We start from the raw sequence: 18,185 nt of genomic DNA, 5'->3' as shown, positions 1-18,185 counted from the left end.
AACATTGCTGTACAAGGATTGTTTTGTGAATTATGTTTTCATTCCTCTTGCATAAATACCTAGGAGTAGAATTATTTCTGGAGTAGGTGCCTGTTTAAATTTTAAGAAACTCAAAGATTTTTCAAAGTGATTATACAGACTGTCAACTTCTTGAGTACAGAGTTGAGGTCTTGTTCCATTTGGTTTCCCTTATAAACAACAGCCCAGTATAGAGCACACACTCAGCACTTTGTGAAGAGCCAGTGGATAAGAAGCTCAAACCAGTTTTCATTCTGACATATTTTCTACTAATTGACAAAACAAAACAAAACAAAACAAAAAAACCCGTCAAAGGAATGGACCCTTGTTGGCCTTAAGTATGGTTTCATTCTAGACAGATAAACATAGGGAACATAGTTCCCCTCTCTCTGCTCCCGGAGCTACCTCTCATTGCAGGATGGCAATACATATAGGAGGTTCAGGTGAAGCCGATGATGTAGATTGATAGGCAGTCATATAAAGGTCCTGATCACTGTGACTGTCATGCTTGCTTCTCAGGTAAGAACTCCTAACACTTCCCTCCAAGACCCTCCACAGGCTACTCTTTAATCACATCCCCCCACCTCAACTCACAAACTCAGAGTTTGTGCAAACTCATAGTTCAGTCAAAGCTTGACAACTTTCCTTTGTTATAGCATCTAGCATTTTCTCCCCTTTGCAAGAGTTGCAAATTCCAGCTGGAATACCTCCCCACAAGGCTGTCTCCCCCTGTGGCTATCCGGGTCAGCCTTCAAGGCCCAGTTCAGATGTATCCTCCCTGCAGATGTCCAGGGTCTGTGAAGTGGTGTTCAGCTGCGGACTGTATTCACCAGCCATTGAACAGGATCTCTTACTTTTCATCTAGTTACCTGTATCTGTCTTTCTGCTGTGTGGTCACAGGCTTTCTCAGAGCAGAGTGCTGAGTGGTCCTTGGACGTCTGTAAGGGTGAGGGCTGCTGGCCACGAAGGGACTAACTGAGGCTACTCTTCATGATCCTTGCTCTTGGTGGCCAATTCCATGAAAGAGAAGTTTTAGGTCATGCTCTGGCTTCTTCTTGAGAAGAGTTGTTTAGAGAAGAAAGAGGTCTATCCAGAAAGAGGAAGATCTAGTGCAAACCTGGGGATTCATGTCACCTGGTAGCTACTGAAAGGGAAATTTGCTTTCTTTGGGCTCCAGTGTTAGTCACTGGTCATATGTCAACAAGCACAAATATTAACAGCAAGAGTAGCTTCATATGACATTTGCATCCATAAGAAAATTTAAAAATAATTTCCTTTAGAGGGAGATGGCTCCAAGGAGGAGAGCAGTTAATCCTGTGATATGTATGTTTTCTTTTGATTGCTGTTTTGGCAAAATCCTTATTTTGTCTCTGTTCCGCAAACTGCCTTCTTCTCAAACCTTACCATTTCTAAAAATATTTTAAGTGTAATTTCCAGAAATGTAATATAGTTAGTTATCTTTACTCTGATAACAAACATAAATGTGAAAAGAATGCCAAGGGTGTGAAGATCTGCCTTGAACAAATCATTTTTTTCTGTATATTATGTTGTGCTTTTAAAATTATAATCATTTTTGAGTGGCATAAACTCAGAGCTGCAGTTGGAAAATATATTTTGGAGTTTGGTTTCTTGGCAAATGTTACTTCAAACAAATAAGACTTGCAAAAATAATGCTTCTCATTTCTAAAGAGAAAAAGAAATGATGTTGCTATGAAAACTGTAAATACCAATTTCTCAGAACGGAAAGGCATGTTGTTTGACATCATGTCATTTTGTAGTTGATTGGGAAAAAAAATTCGTTTATAGACCTTTGAAGAACGGGATGCCAGTTTTTTTGAAGTCCAGTAACATGATTATTAAGGAATAGTTAGAACTAGTTAGCTTGGCTGTATTTGATTTAATTGCTTGGCTGCTTCTGGGTTAAAGAAATACACTGCATCTTGTACACTTAAGAATTTTAACAGATGCTTTTCCCTCGCCTGAGTCAGTAAGTAGTAAGTGCAGCATTAAAATCTTGCCTTATTCACCTGGCAGTAAAGTGAATTTACGTCTTCTCTCAGCAAAACGAGCAGCGTAACTCTTTCGGTGTGGGTAGGGTCATGAAGCAGGACGTTTCCAAAGAGTCAGCTTCATTGTCACGGTTCTTAAGAGCCCCTCGTCTGTCTTTCAGAGGGATTCAATGCCATGGAAATACGGACCTGTCGGGGCGCCTGGGTGGCTTAGTCGGTTAAGCGTCCGACTTTCGCTTAGGCCATGATCTCACGGTTCGTGGGTTCGGGCCCCGCGTCGGGCTCTGTGCTGACTGCCAGCTAAGAGCCCAGAGCCTGTTTCAGTCTGTGACTCCCTCTCTCTCTGACCCTCCCCTGCTCACGCTCTCTCTCTCTCTCTCCTAGAAATAAAACATTAAAAAAAAAAAGAAAATACGGACCTGTCCCTGAGCTGGAGACCTGCATGTTGTTTAATTCAGTGCACTCTTTGAAAAGTTGTTCCTGCTTCTTAATAGGGACTCCAGGATTTGATTATCTTAATTTTGGTTTAAAAACTGAGCTTGACATTTTTTTAAAAAATGTCTGAATGTATCTGGATGTATTGTGGCCAAGTTCAAACATGTGCATAATTAAACAGGAGTATGACAACCACTTACCATGATCAACTTGAAAAACTTAGGAACTTCTGGCCAATGTGTTTCACCCAGACACTTACCCCCCCACCAAACCCAGTATTATTTTGAAGCAGTATCTAAAAATCATGTGTCCAATTTATTTGTTGCATAATGTTTCGGTATTTATCTCTAAAAGACAGGTCTCTCTTTTTAAAACTGTTAGAACACCAAGGGAAAAATTTAGCAAAACTTCCATACTATCAACATATAGGCAGTATTTAAATTTCCAATTTGTGTGTGTGTGTGTGTGTTTACTCTTTCTGGTTTTTTATTTTTATTTTTTTTTTGACTCAGAATCCAAATAAAGGCCTCGTATTGTAATTGGTTACTATGTATTTTAGTGCATTTTTATTGTAAAAGTTTTAATTATGAAAAATTCAAACAGAAAAGTAAAGAAAAATATGTATCAGGCATTTTAAGAAATGTTAACTTGTTGCCATATTTGCTTCAGACATCTCTTTGCTTTTTTTTTTAGAATGTTCAATATAGCATCCCTCCCCTATTTTTCTCTCTTTTTTTTTCCTATTTAGAGTTAAACCATAGTCTATAATTGGTGCATACATTTCTATAGTTTGTTTTAACATATGTGTATGAATAAATAATACATATTTTTTGTTTTTATATATATTCTATATACATACATAATGTTTCTGTCTTTTGCAACTCTTTTTTCCCCACTGAGTGTACATATTCAGATAGTTCATTTTAAACTGCTGTATACTATTCCCTTATAGGAATTAATGCCAGCATATTTGTTGCTAATGAAGAGTTAGCAACTGTTCATGGAAACAGTTGTTTCCATTTTTGTTTTACTCTCACAAATGATTCTCAGTAAATATACTTATATGCATTCCCCTTGTGTATATGAATGAGAGTTTATTTACATGATAACACCTAAAAGTGATGGTGAAGTCTTTGGTGTTCCTGGGTATTATTTCTCTGTAAAGTTTTATAATTCAGTTCTCAGCATCTATATATGAGATTTCCAGTTTTTCCAGAACTTCCCCAACACTCAGTATCATTAGGTTTCTAAATGTTGCCAATATTATGGGCATGAAATGATAACTCCCATTTTTAGAATTTATATTTCCCTAATTACGCCTGAGATTCTGTTCCTTTTTGTATTTATTTACCATTTAAGTTTCTTCTTCAGTGAAGTGNACGAACCGCGAGATCATGACCTAAGCGAAAGTCGGACGCTTAACCGACTAAGACACCCAGGCACCCCGAAGTGACTATTTTTAAAGGTGTTTTTCCTAACAGCAGATTTTGGAATTTCAGGTGTTCATTATTACTTATGCAGGCAAATTAATTGTTTTCAAATGGGTTCAAAATGTTTTTAACTTTGAAAAATACTTTTTGGAGAAATCATATTTACAGTTATATGTAGACACTTTAAGATTGCGAAAGGACATTTGTGAGAGAGCTAAGGTCTTTCTGGATGAAGAAAAATCAACCCTATGTGCTGAAGCTACTTAAAATAATGTTGTTTTTGACTCTTCTTTTTACTGAGTCTTTAAGCATCTACCTTCTTCATTTGCTTACTTTTTTCCCCACCTCCCACTGTGCTTTCCTCCATCACCTGTGTCCCACTCAGTAACAGACCCATATTAGTTTACACACGCTCAACACGTCCAGTATCTATCAGCTTTATTTTCCGTCCTTGACATTTCCCTTCCAGGATCCTCCGCCCTCCTTTTCCAATAAGCTCTCATTGTTCCAGGCCTGCTGTATAGGAGTCCCCCTTCATGCCCCTTCTGTGACAGAGCCTGTGTGCTCAGTCCCATTCTTTATCTTTTAGGACGTAATCCTTTATTTGATGGATCTTACCTCCAAATGTTCCCAAGAAAAGCTGTAATGAAAGCACAGTTTTTCCAAATAACTAATTTGAATGGTCTTTTTCATGTCATTTGTTTTTGCTACTTTTATACTTGGTTTTTGTAATACATCTAGGCTTAGAATTCCAGATCGAAACTTATTCTCCTTCAGGGGCACCTCGGTGGCTCAGTAGGTAAAGTGTCCAACTTTTGTTTTCAGCTCTGATCATGATCTTGAACTCAAGGCCTGCGTAGAGCCCCGTGTCAGACTCTGCGCTGAATTTGGAAACTCCTTAAGATTCTTTCTCCCTCTCTCTGCCCCTCTCCCTTGCATGTGCGTGCTCTCTCTCTCTACAAAAATAAAATAATTTATTCTCCTTCAGAATTTTGAAGGGTTTGATTCTTTTGCTTAAGGTTTCTGTTGAGATGTCTGATGTCATTCTTACTTCTAATTCTTTGTGAACTGTTCTCAAGTTTGGAAGCCTTTACCATTCTCTTTTTATCCCTTCTTGGATGAATTGTATTCTATGCCTCCATGTGGTCTTTTGTTAAAATCATACTTACTGGTTATTCAAGACATTTTCTTTGATTCTGAGAAATTTTCTTTAAAAAATTCTTCTCTGCATTATTATCTTATTGGAACTGTTTTCAGTTAAAAGTTGAACCTCTTGAATTCTCTGATGTTTCTGCTTATCTCTCTCTCTCCCCACCCCCTTCTCTTTCCATTTCTTAATGTTTTTGTTCTACTTTCTGGGAGATTTTCTTCTCCTTAACCTCTTACTAGTCCTTTGGGTTGTTTTTTTGTTTGTTTTGTTTTGTTTTTAATCAGCTAGCATTTCTAATTTCAAGATAGTTTCCTTGTTCTCTTATAGTTGATATTTTACAGAATCTTCTTTTATAGTTGAATGTCTTTTAAATGTTTCTTTGAAGGTATTCATTGGAGGCTTTCTTCAGCTTCCTGTGTTCTTGAGTTCTGTTTTTTAAGTTAGGCTTATGCCTATATTTGGATTAGGCTCTCCCTTTCATATTCCATACTATACCTACTATTGCATATTGGTGTAAGAATTGAATGTTTGACTCAAGGTCAATTGGTGTTAGTCCCTTAAAGAGAGAAGCCCTATAATGCAATGCTATCTTGACAACATCTATTTGATTCTGCTGAGTAGGCAAGGATTAGGCTAAATGAAAATTTAAGGTACTTTCAACACATAAGAATTCGAAACGGGTGATTATCAGGACTTTAATTTGAGTAATTTTTTTTTGAATCAGGTATTCACTAATTCTTTTGGCAATACATGTTTTTACCTACTATGATTATAAACTGAAATCTACTTTGATGTTGTTAGATTAAATGTTTTACCGTCTATTTCTTGAATGCTGCATCTTAGATTTAGTAAACTAAAAAGGCTGAAGAATAGAAATCTAAATTCCAAGAGAAGCTTATCAATTCATTGCCATCAACAAATACACCCGGGGTATAAAAGATCTTTTCTGAATTATAGTTCTTTTAGGAGATGTTAAATTTTCTAAGCAAAAAGCAAAGGGCCATGTCTGAATCTGTATCATTTCTTATAGGTAGTTATAAACTCAAATGAACCTCATTTATTTTATGAAACAGATTCATACAAATTGTCTATCTTTCTAAATAGATATAAGCCCATACACACACACTTAACCAATAACTGTCATACAGTTGGATTAAAATGGATCTAAACACATTCAGCATCCAGAGGAGGCCCCTAATTTATGGCCACAGTGTCCCATTTACATCACATGTATAGAAGCTACATTGTTGGAATAACAGAGAACCCTTTATAATTTTATAGTCCAAATGTATGTAAGGCTATGCAATTTAAAAAAAGTAGACCATGGAACATTTCAAATGTATACGAGAGTAGAATTGTTTAATGAATTCTCAGCTTTAATGATGACCAACACACAAACAAGCCAGTCCCGATTCACCAGTGCTCTTTTCTCTCTCTTACACTGGGTTATCTTAAAGCAAATCCAGGATAGCCTATGATTTCATCCCAAAATACTTGAGTATCTTTCTTTAAAAGGCAGGAAGTGTTTTTTTAAAATACATAACCACAATATCTTTATTATACCTAAATTTTTTAAATTTATACTTGAAATCCTACTGTCAGTACTTGAATTTCTGTCTCGATTTTTCCCCCTTTGTTTGATCCAAATAATTTCATATATTGTATTTGGTTTGTATATCTCTTAAATCTCAATTAATCTAAATCCCCCTGCCCCTCCCTTTTTCTTAAAGGCTTATAATTTTTTGAAAAGACAATGTTGTTTGTGTTTTGACAAGACATTTATTTCCTGGAAAATAATCATTTTTTAAAATGTCCTACATTCTGAATTTTGCTGCTTGTTTTCCTATAGTGTTATTTAACATATTTTTCTTCCCCTGTATTTCCTGTAAAGTGGATAGTTAGAATAGGTGTTTGATGTTTGACTAGATAGAGGCTTTTTTGACATGAAGAATCTTCCTAGATTGTGTTGTATATTTCCTATATTGTCCACGTTATGTTTCATGTTGCATCCTATCATGAGGCTGACCATGTCTGTTTATCTTTGTATGATATTATATTGGATCTGTGGATTCAAATATTGTCAGCTTGATCCACCTATTACTAAGCTCTCCCTCTGCTTTTCTCCTAATAACATGAACAGCCATTGATGATAATTGCCGCATCCACCATAGGACTTTGTGTACTGGGTTAAGAGTTTCTAAATTGGAAAACCTCACTTATTTTCAACTTCTTGCCCCTGATCTGTTCTCACATCTTGGTCATCTATTGTTTCTTTCTTAGTGTATATTAGATTTATCTTTATCTACTGTACTGGTTCCCCAAACACATTACATGGAGCATGCCAAGCACACTGTAAGAAAAGTCTCCCTAAGTTTGGAGAATGCCACATACTATTCTTCCCCCTCAGAGACTTATAATGCAAGTGTGCCTATAGGCCTCAGACCTAAAGGTCTGAGGAATCTGCTAAGAAACTTGAGTTACCCAGAGTTTCATCGGCTTACTTGACCACTGTATTCTTTGATCATTAATACCTAATAGTCTCTCATTTAGAGAAACACTTTAGAACACATCCTAAAGAAGAGAGGGAGGCAGAGGCACTTGCCTCTTCCTCCCATGGGGCTTGCTAATGTTAAGGTCACGAGTCCTTAACCTTGGCACCTTATGGGGAGAAAGGAGAGCGAGAGCAAATCAAAGTGCCTATAACAGACCTGGTCTGTCATACCATGTCTTGCGTTAATCTCATTTTCATTGTATTGATTGCTTGATTTGTTTTCTTGTCAGTTACCTACATAACTCACAGGTGATTCAAATATGTTAATTACTGATAAGAAGATAAAGTCTAGCTATAACAGTTACAAGTGAAAAAATTATCACAGTTTGCTTTTATATGTCACAAGTTTCTTCATGCACACCATAGGCACACACATACATATACCGCCCCCCCCCGAGCACATTTCTGTTATTTTAGTTCAGGTGCACTACTCTAGATGAGGAGTAGTAAAGGAATCATAACACTAGTGGAGATCGTTGGTTTCAGATACCAATGCCAGGTTCATTATCATGCCAGAGGCTCACATCCTATTTGTGGCTCACTATGAAAAATGGAGTCAAGGAAAATTAGGGACGTAGACCAACTTTCGTTTGCTCTAAAGATATCTCAAGTTCTGTACAATAAATGTTTTCCATTAGAAGAAAAACGCTGTGCATTAATGCTCCTAAGAAAAAATAGTGATTGCCAGTAATGCCATCAGGAAACGATTTTTTAAATGTTTCACAGTATAAGCATGAATCAATCATTAAATAGGGAATACAACTTATTTTGCAGACTGGGAACATTACTCAAAAATGTTTTGAGGTGGAGTTATTCTAGGAAGTGTGAATTTTGATTTTAGGAACATGCACAAGGGATGTAGTAATAAGAAGCACAAGTCAGAACACTTCATTAAAAAAAACAAGAACAGAGCCAATACCCAGAAGACACGAAGCTCTGTTTTGTGAGTTCTGTTTGGAGGAATGGAATGGGATGAGACACAGAGGGCTGAGCAAGGCATCATCAAGGATCCCGACAGTAGACTCCATGTGCTTTTTGTAGCACCGGACTGCTGGGTACCTGGCCATTGGCCACATGTTGAGTTAAATTCTAGACGTCCACAGTTGATATTCATGATGAAAGTTACACTGGTGCTTTTAAATTTAAAGCTTTAAAATTATAATTTAAAATGCTTTTCAGAAAATCCAGAAAAGGTAAATATACTAATTATTTAAACATGATAGACCACCTTTGNGATTAGGCTAAATGAAAATTTAAGGTACTTTCAACACATAAGAATTCGAAACGGGTGATTATCAGGACTTTAATTTGAGTAATTTTTTTTTGAATCAGGTATTCACTAATTCTTTTGGCAATACATGTTTTTACCTACTATGATTATAAACTGAAATCTACTTTGATGTTGTTAGATTAAATGTTTTACCATCTATTTCTTGAATGCTGCATCTTAGATTTAGTAAACTCAAAAGGCTGAAGAATAGAAATCTAAATTCCAAGAGAAGCTTATCAATTCATTGCCATCAACAAATACACCCGGGGTATAAAAGATCTTTTCTGAATTATAGTTCTTTTAGGAGATGTTAAATTTTCTAAGCAAAAAGCAAAGGGCCATGTCTGAATCTGTATCATTTCTTATAGGTAGTTATAAACTCAAATGAACCTCATTTATTTTATGAAACAGATTCATACAAATTGTCTATCTTTCTAAATAGATATAAGCCCATACACACACACTTAACCAATAACTGTCATACAGTTGGATTAAAATGGATCTAAACACATTCAGCATCCAGAGGAGGCCCCTAATTTATGGCCACAGTGTCCCATTTACATCACATGTATAGAAGCTACATTGTTGGAATAACAGAGAACCCTTTATAATTTTATAGTCCAAATGTATGTAAGGCTATGCAATTTAAAAAAAGTAGACCATGGAACATTTCAAATGTATACGAGAGTAGAATTGTTTAATGAATTCTCAGCTTTAATGATGACCAACACACAAACAAGCCAGTCCCGATTCACCAGTGCTCTTTTCTCTCTCTTACACTGGGTTATCTTAAAGCAAATCCAGGATAGCCTATGATTTCATCCCAAAATACTTGAGTATCTTTCTTTAAAAGGCAGGAAGTGTTTTTTTAAAATACATAACCACAATATCTTTATTACACCTAAATTTTTTAAATTTATACTTGAAATCCTACTGTCAGTACTTGAATTTCTGTCTCGATTTTTCCCCCTTTGTTTGATCCAAATAATTTCATATATTGTATTTGGTTTGTATATCTCTTAAATCTCAATTAATCTAAATCCCCCTGCCCCTCCCTTTTTTTTAAAGGCTTATAATTTTTTGAAAAGACAATGTTGTTTGTGTTTTGACAAGACATTTATTTCCTGGAAAATAATCATTTTTTAAAATGTCCTACATTCTGAATTTTGCTGCTTGTTTTCCTATAGTGTTATTTAACATATTTTTCTTCCCCTGTATTTCCTGTAAAGTGGATAGTTAGAATAGGTGTTTGATGTTTGACTAGATAGAGGCTTTTTTGACATGAAGAATCTTCCTAGATTGTGTTGTATATTTCCTATATTGTCCACGTTATGTTTCATGTTGCATCCTATCATGAGGCTGACCATGTCTGTTTATCTTTGTATGATATTATATTGGATCTGTGGATTCAAATATTGTCAGCTTGATCCACCTATTACTAAGCTCTCCCTCTGCTTTTCTCCTAATAACATGAACAGCCTTTGAAGATAATTGCCGCATCCACCATAGGACTTTGTGTACAGCGTTAAGAGTTTCTAAATTGGAAAACCTCACTTATTTTCAACTTCTTGCCCCTGATCTGTTCTCACATCTTGGTCATCTATTGTTTCTTTCTTAGTGTATATTAGATTTATCTTTATCTACTGTACTGGTTCCCCAAACACATTACATGGAGCATGCCAAGCACACTGTAAGAAAAGTCTCCCTAAGTTTGGAGAATGCCACATACTATTCTTCCCCCTCAGAGACTTATAATGCAAGTGTGCCTATAGGCCTCAGACCTAAAGGTCTGAGGAATCTGCTAAGAAACTTGAGTTACCCAGAGTTTCATCGGCTTACTTGACCACTGTATTCTTTGATCATTAATACCTAATAGTCTCTCATTTAGAGAAACACTTTAGAACACATCCTAAAGAAGAGAGGGAGGCAGAGGCACTTGCCTCTTCCTCCCATGGGGCTTGCTAATGTTAAGGTCACGAGTCCTTAACCTTGGCACCTTATGGGGAGAAAGGAGAGCGAGAGCAAATCAAAGTGCCTATAACAGACCTGGTCTGTCATACCATGTCTTGCGTTAATCTCATTTTCATTGTATTGATTGCTTGATTTGTTTTCTTGTCAGTTACCTACATAACTCACAGGTGATTCAAATATGTTAATTACTGATAAGAAGATAAAGTCTAGCTATAACAGTTACAAGTGAAAAAATTATCACAGTTTGCTTTTATATGTCACAAGTTTCTTCATGCACACCATAGGCACACACATACATATACCCCCCCCCCCCGAGCACATTTCTGTTATTTTAGTTCAGGTGCACTACTCTAGATGAGGAGTAGTAAAGGAATCATAACACTAGTGGAGATCGTTGGTTTCAGATACCAATGCCAGGTTCATTATCATGCCAGGCTCACATCCNACTATGAAAAATGGAGTCAAGGAAAATTAGGGACGTAGACCAACTTTCGTTTGCTCTAAAGATATCTCAAGTTCTGTACAATAAATGTTTTCCATTAGAAGAAAAACGCTGTGCATTAATGCTCCTAAGAAAAAATAGTGATTGCCAGTAATGCCATCAGGAAACGATTTTTTAAATGTTTCACAGTATAAGCATGAATCAATCATTAAATAGGGAATACAACTTATTTTGCAGACTGGGAACATTACTCAAAAATGTTTTGAGGTGGAGTTATTCTAGGAAAGTGTGAATTTTGATTTTAGGAACATGCACAAGGGATGTAGTAATAAGAAGCACAAGTCAGAACACTTCATTAAAAAAAACAAGAACAGAGCCAATACCCAGAAGACACGAAGCTCTGTTTTGTGAGTTCTGTTTGGAGGAATGGAATGGGATGAGACACAGAGGGCTGAGCAAGGCATCATCAAGGATCCCGACAGTAGACTCCATGTGCTTTTTGTAGCACCGGACTGCTGGGTACCTGGCCATTGGCCACATGTTGAGTTAAATTCTAGACGTCCACAGTTGATATTCATGATGAAAGTTACACTGGTGCTTTTAAATTTAAAGCTTTAAAATTATCATAATTTAAAATGCTTTTCTCTTCAGAAAATCCAGAAAAGGTAAATATACTAATTATTTAAACATGATAGACCACCTTTGTTGACTTATCACAAGCTTTTTCTTCATGATAAGTTACTCTTAAATTTGCTGTTCTTTGAAGGCAAGATTACATGCAGGTTTTGACTGTGAACATCAGCTTCTCAATAGGTAGTTTTCCAAATACTGGCATTTGGAGAACTCTACGTGGGCTCAGTCAGATAGGTGTTGTTGAGAAGAATGAAGGTAGAGGGGTGGGGCATAGGTCTGGAAATTACCTTAAAAACATTATCTTAGATGCAGCTTAAGATAGTAAATTTGCATTTCTTGAGCATAAAACAGTTTAAAAACCCATTCATTTGTTACTCCCTCAGAATATTATTTGGTGAATCACTGAGCCAAAATCCAAATGTATAAATTCTCATATAGTAGAAGTTTGAGAAGCCAGGAAGGTGATTTCAGTCCCTTCCTTCATGAACTGAAGCCCAAAGACAAGAAACGACTTGCCCAAGGTTACATTTTACCTTGTGGTTTACAGACTGCATTCAACTCTCAGTTTAGGAGAGTTAAACTCTCAGTTTAGGAGGCGCTTCGTTCATTGTTAATATGGCACATGGCTGCATGTTACACCTTGAGTTTATAGAAAAGAACCAAGTATCTTGTTGGCTCAAAAGAATAATGATGGTTAGCCGATGGAAGGAGGCCTGATTTAGCTTCCTGGTAATGTCAGCTTTTCAGGAGCTGATTTCTGTAGCTGTGAATCATCCTACACTCCAGATTCTCTTCCCTGATTGTCTGAAATTCCAACAGCAGGTGAGAAGTGTGAAAATGATAGATGTAAATGTCAACCAACAGGTTGCAACTAAGGGCTAAAAATAGGGAGATTTAGGCAACCGTCTGTGGCTATCAGTATGTGGTGCAGTGCATGTCCCTTGGTACCATGGGTGCTTTTTGGCCCCCCCTCCAAAATTTGGGTACTTGGAATTCTTTAAACTTCATTAGCAGACCGACTTAGACCCCACAGTGGACCTCAGGCAATTTCTTGTTATGGGTGAAGTTGTAGGGTGTGAAAATCTTTGGTTAAGTAGAAAAAACCCTGCATCAAGATTTTATTTCTCTACTTTGTTTAGGGAAAGAGGGAAAGTTGTATAGAGACACTAGATGGAAAGGTTTCCTGTAGCCTGAAGTCTTGTTTCATTATAATAGCATTTGCTTTATAGTTGACAAATTAGGATTCTATTAAATTAATATTTCTTTGCTTAAAAAAAAACAGGCATCCTATTTTTATGTTCAGCAGTTTATAGGGATTTTGATCACAAAACTGGATGATTTTTCTTCCTCAAGAATTCTGCTTTCAGGACCAGTGAGGTTTTATTTTAACAAATGTTTTTTCTCAGTTTAAGATTCCATATAATGATCCTATTCTCTAGGGTAGAAAGTGTGGGGAAAGGTGGCTGACCTTGAGAAGTATACAGTTGCTGTGCTGGCATTCTCTCAGGGTCGAAATGGAATAATAAAATCAGAAATCATGGAACGGTTTCTAATTTCAAAGATGGGTTGTCTGACCTTGCCTAAATAGTTCAGGTGGAAACCAAGGAGAAACATGGAGAAGGAAATTGAGTTCACCTTCAGGTGACATACATCCACAACAGCCTCCATTAATACATGTAGGGTACCAACATGGGCCTGTCACATTAGGGTCCAGCAAGCTATTTCTCACCTGGAGATGTTCTTCTGTATTTTTACTCTATCTGAAAATGTTCTCTTTAAATCTCTATACTCCCTCACACACACACATACACACACACCAATTAAAAACTAACTCCCCCCGCCCACCCATTTATTCTTGAATCTTTATCTCCCTGAACTAGAGCCTACAGTTTGACATAAAGGAATTGTGATATACGTTTGGTTCTTGAATAAGTTGTCTTGAAACCCATTAAGAGGACTTCCCAGATGCCTAGACTCACCACCAGCATTTTGGATTCTTTGCTACGTGTCTCACAGCCCCAGAGGAAGGAAACATACATGGATTAAGGGCTTCCATTGTGCCTGGCACTGTCACATTTGTCAGCAATCACCTCCCAACCACCTCATTCAGTGGACGGTTGTTTATTCTCCATGTGGTATTTTTGGTACCCTGGCTGGACCTTCTGTTGGCTAGGAGGCAGCACTGTAGTGGCTTACATGAGCTTTGTTTAATCTACCAGCATGTGCTAGATGGAAGTTGTGAGGGGTGTACATATGTGTGTTAGCTTGTGTAATGTTAAACATGAGTAGTATAACTGGGAATATTTGGTTTTAGAGGTTAAATGGCTTTATTGCTTCAATGGCTGGGGAAAGGAGTTGAAAGCGTGAACGCATGTTGTGACCACAGACAGACAAGCTTAATTTGTCTCCACGTGTGATAAAATAGCAGAGAGCATTCTAGGTTGATCTGTGTTGCCCTAATAGAAAAACCATTGCGGGGGTGGGGCGGTTTGTGGTGTTTACCTGATTAAATGAGGGAGGGTCCCAATTTTATAATAATCATTATTATATCATGTATCAGTTTTTCGGAGCTTGGAATGTCTTTCTTCTTAATTTATTTTTTGCTGAGTGATTCTTGGAAATGTGGTACTTAGGGAGGATAAGTATTAAACAGTCAGAGTATCTTACTGTAGCAAAGATGGTCAAGCCGTTTCCATTATCATAAGAAACTGGAATCCTGAGACTCTTGATTGGATGAGCAAGTAGCGATGGTCTGCTGAATTCAAATCTAGATTAATTCTTAATTGTGTGATGTTGGGCAAGGAATTTAAGTAGCCTTGAGCTTCAGTTTCCCCAACTGTAAATTGTGGGTTACAAAATTTTGGGACTTAAAGAGTCATGACTGTGGTAGTAGATCTGGGAAAGGTCTTGTGCCCAGAAGGCACGCTTTGTGTGTATGGGGGGGTGGGTGGTGGTTAGAACCATCGTCACTAGTTATCTGTTCAGCAGTTAGTGAGTCCGAGTATTTGAGGTACAGGATTTGGAATCAGAGTTAGTAACATCAAGTCACCCAAATGTAAATGGATTTTCTTCTTTGTGCCCCCCTGGCATCTAGAGTCTGGGCAGGCCTAAGCTTTTAGTAGAGCTGTAGAGTACAGCCTTCCTCTTCTTTCCCTCCCCTCTGCCCGGGGTCCCCCTCGGCTTCACAGGCACACGTCAGCTTCTCCAGGTGACTTGTGTTTCTTTCCTGGGGCTCTGGCCGCCCCTCTTCCAGTGGGCCTGCCTCTTCCTGGAAGAAGTGACGAACGGAGACATAGCCAAGTGTGCCACATCCCTAAAGATGGAACAGTGTGGGGACATTTTACTCTTCCTGCCGGGCCTCGCTTCCTGCCTTCTCTACCAGCTAGAGCTCCTTGTCAGGAGGGCAGAAGTCACAAGCACCTTTATCATTAGAATGCTACCAGTTATGTGTATCCATATAAATAATAGAGTCTTTGAGTAAAATGCGGCCATGTTTATAAGGACCTCTTGCTGATGACTGAAGAAGGAGCAGGTGGGCTTCAAGCCTATGCGTCTTTCTACCTGGGTTTCCATGCCTTCTCCGCCTTTTGCTCTGAGGCCGGCTATCTGTAATCTTGCCATATAAGTGAGCCTTAGGAAGGGTGGTCAGTAGAACAAGGGAAGAGAAAATGGTTTGCAGCAAGAGCCTTTCTTTTTTTTCAAATAGGAACCCCTCTTTGCCTTCCCTTAAACTATATATTAGAGGGTTTTTACCAGAGAAAGGGAAAAGAGACTATGCCCTGCTGTTACTAGGTAACCAGAAAAAAGAATCCAGCCGTATCTGATATTGGAACAGTTTTCTCTAGGAGTCTGGCTACTCTTGCTAAGTGGTTGGTATAGTGTTAATTAGATTTGCATAATGGTGAGGCTGGAGGGTCTCCATCCTTCACCTCCTTTCTCCCTTCCCCACATCGATAAAATCCCAGCTATATTATTTGAGGCTTGAAGTCAGTTCTTGCCTTTGCGATATGCTGAGGGAAGGGGCTGTGCAGATGCAAATAGGGTTCATTGCACATAGCTAGAGTAGATACTGTATTTCTAAGACCTTGAACCTGGTTTTTTTTTTAATAAAAAATTTTTAATGGTTATTTTTGACAGAGACCGAGACAGAGTGTGAGCAGGGATGGGGCAGAGAGAGGGGGGAGTCACAGAATCCGAAGCAGACTCCAGATTCTGAGCTGCCAGCATAGAGCCTGACGCGGGGCTCGAACTCACGAATTACGAGATCATGACCTGAACTGAAGTCGGACGTGTAACCGGCTAAGCCACCCAGGCGCTCCTTGAACCTGTTTTTAAAAATAAGTGGGCACCCTTGTTGTGCAGTAGGGGTGTTTCACCTGCCCACAAATGGTGACAAGTCTTTATTCATTGGACACTCCCTTAGGATCATTTTTGTCGAGGTTACTCTTAGCCATAGGAGACATTTGAACACACAACCAACCCCGTCTTGTCGATCTGTTGATTAAATCATTTGATTTGACTACATTTTGTTCCTTTCTCCTTGGACTCCGCAGTTCTCTTGGTGGCAGACTATATGGGCACTACATTTCCCAGGCTTAGGGAGCTCTGGGTTATAGTATCACCTGCCTTGGAGGCCTCAAGCGGATCCTCCTGACCTGTGCCGTCTGTCTGTTGCAGATTTGGACCTCTCTCAGACTGAGTTTCCACCCACCCGTGACTCACATCCACACGGCTCTCAGCTGCAGACATGTTTGGGAGAAGCAAAGCTAAATCTCCGGACACTGACCAGACAGGACGGGGAGACGGGAACCGGCGCTGAAGAGAACATTGTTTACCTCTAATTACAGTGTCATCATTTTTCCAAACAAAACACAGCACTGGCCTTTGGTGGAGATTTTGCTCCTGTTTTCCTGATGTTTGTGTGAATGTGTCTAAATTGCTGTAAGAGTGATAATTAATATTTCACGAAAGTTCAGTTTCGGGGCAGGAGCCCAATTAAGTTATTGAAAGCAGCCCTGTTTGTATCATCGTTCGCTTATCACACCCAATTTCTGGTTTCTGGAGGAGAAATTAACCTGAACAAGGAGCAGAAATATTTGCAAAGTTGTCAGGACTCTCAAGTAAAATCCCATATGGCATTTTCTGCTGGATCATCTGGTGTTTGAAATGCCTTGCTTAAGATCTAGAAGAAGCAATGTGGATGGCACGAGTCATATTCATGATGGGCAGACTTTCACAGCCACAGCAGGTGACTATGGCGAATGCCCCCCAAGGCAGAGGAGGATGTGGGAAAGTCCCTGTCTTGGCGAATGTTCACGGGGGCTAACTTCTCTGTGGGGAGTCCTGGGGCGGGTCCTCCTGGCGTGCTCTTACGTCACCCTGCCACCAACACGTCCCCTCTGGGGGCTTGCTCCAACCCGGCAACCACTCTGCTGTGGACACAATCTGGACACTTAGGACCACGTGCTTTGCAGACTCACTTTCTTGGTCCTAAAGCTGGTTGTTTTCCAAGCCACGTTCAGCCTCATCCTTCAACACAGCCCCGAGGTGGAGCCCTAGCCAGTCCATTTTGATGTAAATAGAGACACTCCAGTAGCACCCAGCTTCTCCCAGTTGGCCCTGTGTCAACTCGGGGGCCCCAGAGCAAGAACAATGACCACTCCATAGACGGGCTTCTGCCCTGCGGTTCTTCTGGGACAAAAACTCTCTCGGCAGACCTTGCTGCCTGTGTGTGCTTTTCCACCAAGGAACATAGCACATCCTGTCTTCAGGGTCTCTCTGTAAGAAAATAAACCAGGAGATGTTTTCAGTTTGTTCTTCAGACATATTTGTATCTGTTCTGCTCAGAGTTAAAAAAAATATCTTTCACCTCACTATTTTACTTCGGAATTTTAATATTGTGTAAGACATTAGTAAAATAGACGTTTCACACACCAACTCTCTCCCCTTACTAAAAGTGAAAATCGAGGAGTACTGAATTCACCCAAATTGCAACACTTAGGAGGAGGGAGCTGTGATAGGAAGGGGGAAAATTGGGGGCACCTGGGTGGCTCAGTTGGTTAAGCCTCTGACTCTTGATTTCGGCTCAGGTTATGGTCTCACGGTTTGTGAGTTCGAGCCCCACGTCAGGCTCTGCGCTGACAGTGTGGAACCTGCTTGGGATTTGCTGTCTCCTTCTCTCTCTGCTCCTCTCCTGCTTGCTCTCTCTCAAAATAAACTATTAAAAAAAAGGAAGGGAAAAAAACTTCACGCAGATCCAATGTTTGGCCAATTGAA

General features: G+C 38.9%; 1 protein-coding gene across 2 annotated transcripts in view; it reads left to right on the top strand.

Annotated features, from left to right (window-relative positions):
- The window catches only part of ARHGEF28 (Rho guanine nucleotide exchange factor 28), a 285,499-nt gene extending 267,755 nt beyond the window's left edge, over nucleotides 1–17,744 (top strand). Inside the window, exon 36 of one of the 2 annotated variants that reach the window (XM_077759946.1) lies at nucleotides 16,587–17,744. In XM_077759946.1, the coding sequence (XP_077616072.1) occupies nucleotides 16,587–16,750 (164 nt within the window). In that variant the 3' untranslated portion in view covers nucleotides 16,751–17,744. The remainder of the gene's footprint in view (nucleotides 1–16,586) is intronic. The other variant, XM_077759948.1, reaches the window with a different exon arrangement.
- The last annotated feature ends 441 nt before the right edge of the window (nucleotides 17,745–18,185 follow it).

The sequence above is a fragment of the Crocuta crocuta genome, unplaced genomic scaffold (genome assembly GCF_008692635.1).
Source record: "Crocuta crocuta isolate KB4526 unplaced genomic scaffold, BGI_CrCroc_1.0 scaffold162, whole genome shotgun sequence".
In the NCBI taxonomy this organism is placed as follows: domain Eukaryota; kingdom Metazoa; phylum Chordata; class Mammalia; order Carnivora; family Hyaenidae; genus Crocuta; species Crocuta crocuta.
The sequence above is the reverse complement of the archived record's forward strand: the minus strand, read 5'-3'. Positions and strand labels throughout refer to the sequence as shown.